The sequence below is a fragment of the Corapipo altera genome, unplaced genomic scaffold (genome assembly GCF_003945725.1).
Source record: "Corapipo altera isolate COAL_440 unplaced genomic scaffold, ASM394572v1 295, whole genome shotgun sequence".
In the NCBI taxonomy this organism is placed as follows: Eukaryota; Metazoa; Chordata; class Aves; order Passeriformes; family Pipridae; genus Corapipo; species Corapipo altera.
In genome coordinates, this window is record NW_020884936.1 from 3,361,033 (window position 1) to 3,366,959 (window position 5,927).

Consider the following 5,927-nt stretch of genomic DNA (forward strand, 5'->3'; position numbering starts at 1 on the left):
CCCCCCGGGGCTCAGCACCCCCCGCAGCATCCCGGCACCCAGCCCCAGCATTCCCTGGATTGCCCCAAGCACCCCGCAGCACCCCCCGGATTGCCCCAAGCGACCCGGAGCATCACCCGGAGGGTCCTTGGCATCCACCCCGAGCATCCCTCGGGTCGGTCCCGACAGCCCGAGCATCCCCCGGCTCCCCGCTGAGCATCCCTCGGATCGCTCCGGGCACTCCGAGCATTCCCGGCTCATCCCGAGCATCCCAGGCTCGCCCCGAGCATCTCCCGTCTCGCCCCTGAGCATCTCCTGGCTCATCTCGAGCATCTCCAGGCTCATCCCGAGCATCTCCAGGCTCATCCCGAGCATCTCCCGGCTCATCTCGAGCATCTCCCGGCTCTCCCCGAGCATTCCCGGCTCGTCCCAGCCCGCCCCCCCCCTGCTCGGGCCGTTTCTCCAGGGAAGATGCTCAACGTTATGGATTTCTCCTGCCCGGATCCGCTTTACTCCAAGTACGAGGAGAGCTGCGAGATGAAAACCGGAGACCTGCAGGGCTTGGGGCAGCCTGAGCAGCAACTTCTGGCAGAGGCCGATTTCCTCGGAGGTAAGGATGGGGGGAGGGAGCCGGGAAGGGATGAGGGACCCCGCTGGGAGTGATCGCTGCAGCCAGGAATCGGGAATCTTCCCCTCCCCTACCCCCAGCACCGGGCTGTGGGTTCGACAGTCCCCTGCCAGCTCAGGGCGGGGGTCCTACTGGAGAAGGGAGGTGAATCCCAGAGCTCCCCGTGCGGTTCCAGGGACGGAGACCTCGCAGTGACGCAACACCAGCCTCCCGCTGTTCGCCCGTATCCCGCCCCCCCCAGCCCCGCAGCCCTCCATCCCTCCATCCCTCCATCCCTCCATCCCTCTAACCAGCGTCTCCTCTGTTCCCCAGGTGAGCTGGTGGGCGTCCCGGCGAGCGGCGGGGCCGTGGATTATTCCCTGCTGGGCAGCCAACCCTCCCCTTCCCTCAGCTACACCGGCAGCTTCTTCATCAAGGCGGTACCGGAGCATCCCCAGGACCAGGAATCCCTGTTCAACCTCATGTCGGGCATCCTGGGCATCTCCCCTTTCTCCTCCTCTTCCGAGAGCCACCCGAGGCACCTGGACGCTCTTTACCCCTGTCCCGAGGTGGCTCAGGGCCAGCTGGACCTTTACCCCACCTGCCAGCCCGAAATGAGCGGATCCACCCAAGCCCCCTTCCCGGAGCAGGGATACGGCGGATTCCCCACGGCCGAGGGGGCTCAGCCCCTGCAGGCACAGCCCGCCTTGGGAAACACCTCCCAGTGCTTCTTCCAGCCCAAGCTCCTGGACAACAAGCAGGATATCAAGCTGTCCTCTGGTTCTCCACCCCTGGACAAGTTCAAAGCCCCCTGTGCCCAGTGGGAGCCCCTCACCCAGCACCAGACCTACTTGCCCACCGGATACCCTTCTCCCGAAGCGTTCCCGGCTGGAGAGAGCAGCCAGGGGCTGTTCCACCCTCTGGGCTCCAAGATGGAGAGCGTCCTGTCCGTGAGCTGCCAGTCGGAGCTGGGCAGCCTGGCAGAGGATGCCGCCTGCTTCGGAGCCCATCTGGGATTTGGCTGCGAGCCAGAAAACTTCCCGGCCCGCGGGGACTTCGCCGACGCCAAGATCCACAACATCCCTCCTCCGCTGATGCCGGAATTCGACGCCACCGCCTTGGCCCAGCCGGAGGTGCTGCCGGGCCTGATGAGCTCGGCCGAGCTCCTCCACCCTCACCCCTCGCCCTCCGTGCCCCCCACCACGGACTTTTTGGGCCACGCCGCCGCCTCCTCCTCCTCCCTCCCTTCCCTGCTTCCCGCCAACCCTCCCGCCCTGGCCCAGGAGCCCAAGAAGAAAACCCGCCGCGCCAAGTGCTCCTCCAAGTGCTTCTGCCCCAAGCCCCACGAGAAGGCCTTCGCCTGCCCCGTGGAGAACTGCGTCCGGAGCTTCGCCCGCTCCGACGAGCTCAACCGGCACCTCCGCATCCACACGGGCCACAAGCCCTTCCAGTGCCGCATCTGCCTGCGGAATTTCAGCCGCAGCGACCACCTGACCACCCACATCCGCACCCACACGGGCGAGAAGCCCTTCTCCTGCGACACCTGCGGGCGCCGCTTCGCCCGCTCCGACGAGAAGAAGCGCCACAGCAAAGTCCACCTGAAGCAGAAGGCCCGGACCGAGGAGAAGCTCAAGGGCCTGGGGTTCTTCTCCGTGGGTCTCTCCTTCGGGACGCTGTGAGACCTCCGGCGTGAGCAGCGCCGGGAGACGGCGTTTCCCGAGGTTCCCCCCGAGCGTCTCACGGGAGAGCCGGGGTGGGAATTCCCTCCCGGAGAGGAGGGAAGGATGGGCCGTGCCCGGGGGAAGGAGAAGGGCACGCGGGAGGCGGAGGCGACGCCGCGGTGCCGGAGGTGGGATGTGGAGCCAATCTCCAAATCCTGTGTTTTACACGGCTCCTGTTCCAAGGAGGGGGAAAGGAGAAAAAAAAACATGGACAGAAAGAAATCCACGGAAAGGTGGGTTTTTTTATCCCCAAACCTACAGACACTCGGTGTTTGTAGCCGTGATTCGCCCTGCCAGGACTTTGCAGGATGCTCCCGACTGGAGATTTCCGGATGGCACAGTCGGAACCGTGGCTGCACCGGGTCCTTTCTCCCCAAGGAGAGAGAAGCCACCAGGCTCTGGCAACCAGTGCCTGGCAGGCCCTTTGGAAAGGTGATGTCATTATTATTATTATTATTATTATTATTATTATTATTATTATTATCATCCTGTTTGTAAAAAAGCAAAATCCTCTATCAGGAATATTCCAAATTTGTGTCTATTTTTCTAATTAAAGATTTGAGCTAATCCAAGCCCTCGCCGGGGTTGCTTCCTGCCTTTTCCATCCCGTGTTTCCGTTGGGTTTCGGAACCTCTTGCTGCTGCGTTTTGGGGGAGAAAAAGGTGGTTTGATAACGAGCAGGGAGAGAAAAATCCATCGGTGCAGTGGGGAGGGGGTGGGGGACACTCATCCTCAGCATTCCCAAATCCCCAGGTGGGGGCTTAATGCTGGAGAAGGGTCTTGCCCCAGGACAGAGCAGAGTCCTTGCTGATGGGTCTCCCTCCAAAAAAAAAAAGGATGTGGCTCCAGGTTTGTTCCAATGGGGCTGAGTCCTGGAGGGATCTACCCCTCTCCTGTGGGGACCCCAAACCCAGCCCAGAGCCCCCATCCCAGGCTCCTGGTCCCCAGTGGGATGTGGATGCCCCATGTGCCCTTGGATTTACCCACAAAAAACTGGATAAGATGCCTGCCCATTCCCCATTTTCCACCTGGCTCATCCCCAGGCAGGCAGGACGTGGACCCCTTTGAGACTGGGGGTCTCTTCCCTCCTTTTGGAATTTTAGATGCTGGAGAGACACTGGTCCCCTTCTCCTGGGAATACCGGTGGCTGGATGGCCCTGGAGACAACGGTGCAGCCGGGGAATGTGTCTCCCACGGTAGAACTTCCCTCCTCTGGTGGTTAAAAATCAGTTAAAACCATGAAATCCCAAAATCCCGTCCTTCTGCTGGGAGATACTTGGACGGGGCACGCTGAGCTTTGGTTTCAGTTAATCAGGAGAAGATTCCCGTGGGAATGGAGGGAGCAGGAACAGGGCAGTTGTCATGGATGCTCAGGTGTTTTAGGGACAATCATCCTTTCCTTGGAGAGGGGGAAAGTGAGGCAGGGAAGAGGGATGGCTGGAAAGTTGCTCTCTCCAGTGGATTTTGTCCCCTGGAGAGGGGGGATCTGCCCCCAGACTTTGCTATGAAGGAAAGAGGGGTCTCCCTGTTTTATTCCCTCATGTCCCCCCAGCCCTTTGCCAACATGTGGACTGGAGCATTCCGGGGCTAAACACCAGTTCTCCCAGCAAAATCCACTGTCCCAGTTATCCCAACAAAATCGGAGCTCACCATGGGGTGCAAGGAACCTTTGGAGTTGGGGTGGGAGGCTGGGCAGGGGATGTGGGGGCTGAGAGCAGAGGTGGGATGTGGGAAAGGGCCAGGAGGAAACCTGGTGGAGGGGGAAATCCTAAATGTCCCCTGGGAGCCGTCCCTAAAATCTCACACTCCCTATGACCCCGAGGGTGCTCCTGACCTTTGGATGAACCATCCCAGGAGTGTGGGAGCCTGACCCTGAGCAAGGAGCACTCCATGGGCTGCAGGTGATCCCAGACACCAGGGAAAACCCTTTTTCTGGGGGGACACCCCAGATGGGATTAATGGGGACCTCACCCCCCAGGATTCCCTTGGGAAGGGGGTGGTTTGGGGCGGGATGTCGGATCTCTCCGGGCACAGGAGCCGAGCTTTCCCGTGCCACTGGCCATGAATGATGCATGAGGCCTTTATTAATACCCTCTGGAAGTGCATCCATAATTGATGCCGAGCCTGGAAGCTCTGCAGAGGCACCAGCTCCAGCCTTGGCCCTCTGCTCCGTCCAGCCAGCACTGCCAGGGCAGGGTGGGAAGGGATAGGAGGGATGGCAGGGATGGCAGGGATGGGACACCCCCCGCAGCAGCTGCCTCTGGGAGGGATGGGATTGAGGGAATGTGGCTGTGTTGGTGAGAGGGGAGGATCAGTGACACCCCAGATCCCAGGGGATGGGGACAAACTCTTGATCCCATGTCAGCCCAAGCTGCCGTTCTTCCCACGCGTCCAGGGAGAGGAAAACCCGGCAGTGCTGGATGCCTTTGGCACGGGGGAACAAGCTGAGGTGCTTGGGGGCTGGATGAGGACCCAGTCAGGGATTAAACTGGGATGATCAGGGACTGGATCAGGACCAAGTCAAGGATTAAGCCAGGGACTGGATCAGGACCAAGTCAAGGATTAAGCCAAGGTGCTCAGGGACCAGCTGGGGAACAAGCCAGGGATCAAGCCGGGGTGCTCAGAGACTGGATCAAGACCAAGCTGGGGACCAAGCCAGGATACTTCAGGACTGGATCAGGAGCAAGCCAGGGATTAAGGCAGGGTGATCAGGGACCAGCTCAGGATGAAGCCAAGGACCCAGTTGGGGTGTTTAGGGATCAGCTGGGAACCAAGCCAGGGTGCACCTGAACTCAATCAGGACCAAGACAAGGATTAAGCTGAGGCAATCACGGACCAGAGCAGGACTAAGCTGGGAACCAACCCAGGGAACTCAGTGACTGGATTGGGACCAAGCCAGGGGTCTTGAGAACCAGCTGGGAACCAAGCTAAGGACCAAGACAGGATGCTCAGGGACTGGATCAGGACCAAACCAGGGTGACTGGGGACCATCTGGGGACCAAGACAGTGACTAAAACAGGGCATTCAGGGACCAGATCAAGACCAATTTGGAAATCAAACCAGGGCAGGATCAAGCCAGGGATTAAGCCAGACTGCTCAGGTACCAGCTCAGGACTAAACCAAGGACCAAACCAGGGTACTCAGGGGCTGGATCAGGACCAAGCCAGGGACAAAGCCAGGGTGCTCAGGGACTCAATCAGGACCAAGCCAGAATGCTTAGGGATTCAATCAGGATCAAGGCAGGGTTGGGAACAGGATGGTCAGGGACTGTCTCGGGACCAAGACTCAGTCCTGACACCTGTGGGTCCAGCCCGGGATGGGGAAGGAGCAAGGCAGGTGCCCAGGCTGTGCCACACACCCTCGGGGGAGGATGCTCGGGATGATCCCGGCCGGGAGCTTCCAGGGGCAGGGGCTTCACCGGTGCGGGCGAGGGGGGGCTTGGGGGGCAGAAAGGGAACAGGGTGGGTAGAGGGGGAGCAGGGGGCTGCCATGGCAGCCGGGCCCGCGGCGTTCGTGGGGACACAGGCAGAGGGAGCTGTGCGGGAGCAACGCGGCAGCGAGACGAGCCGGGCTCCGGCTGCAGAGCAGGAGGAGGAGGAGGAGGAGGAGGAGGAGGAGGA

At 60.8% G+C, this 5,927-nt stretch overlaps 1 protein-coding gene across 1 annotated transcript; it reads left to right on the forward strand.

Annotated features, from left to right (window-relative positions):
* The first annotated feature begins 52 nt into the window (after positions 1-52).
* On the forward strand, positions 53-2,879 carry EGR4 (early growth response 4). Its single transcript, XM_027660527.1, has 2 exons — positions 53-589; positions 920-2,879. The coding sequence occupies exons 1-2, from the start codon at positions 451-453 to the stop codon at positions 2,263-2,265; spliced, it is 1,485 nt and encodes a 494-aa protein (XP_027516328.1). The 5' UTR covers positions 53-450; the 3' UTR covers positions 2,266-2,879.
* Positions 2,880-5,927: the final 3,048 nt, after the last annotated feature.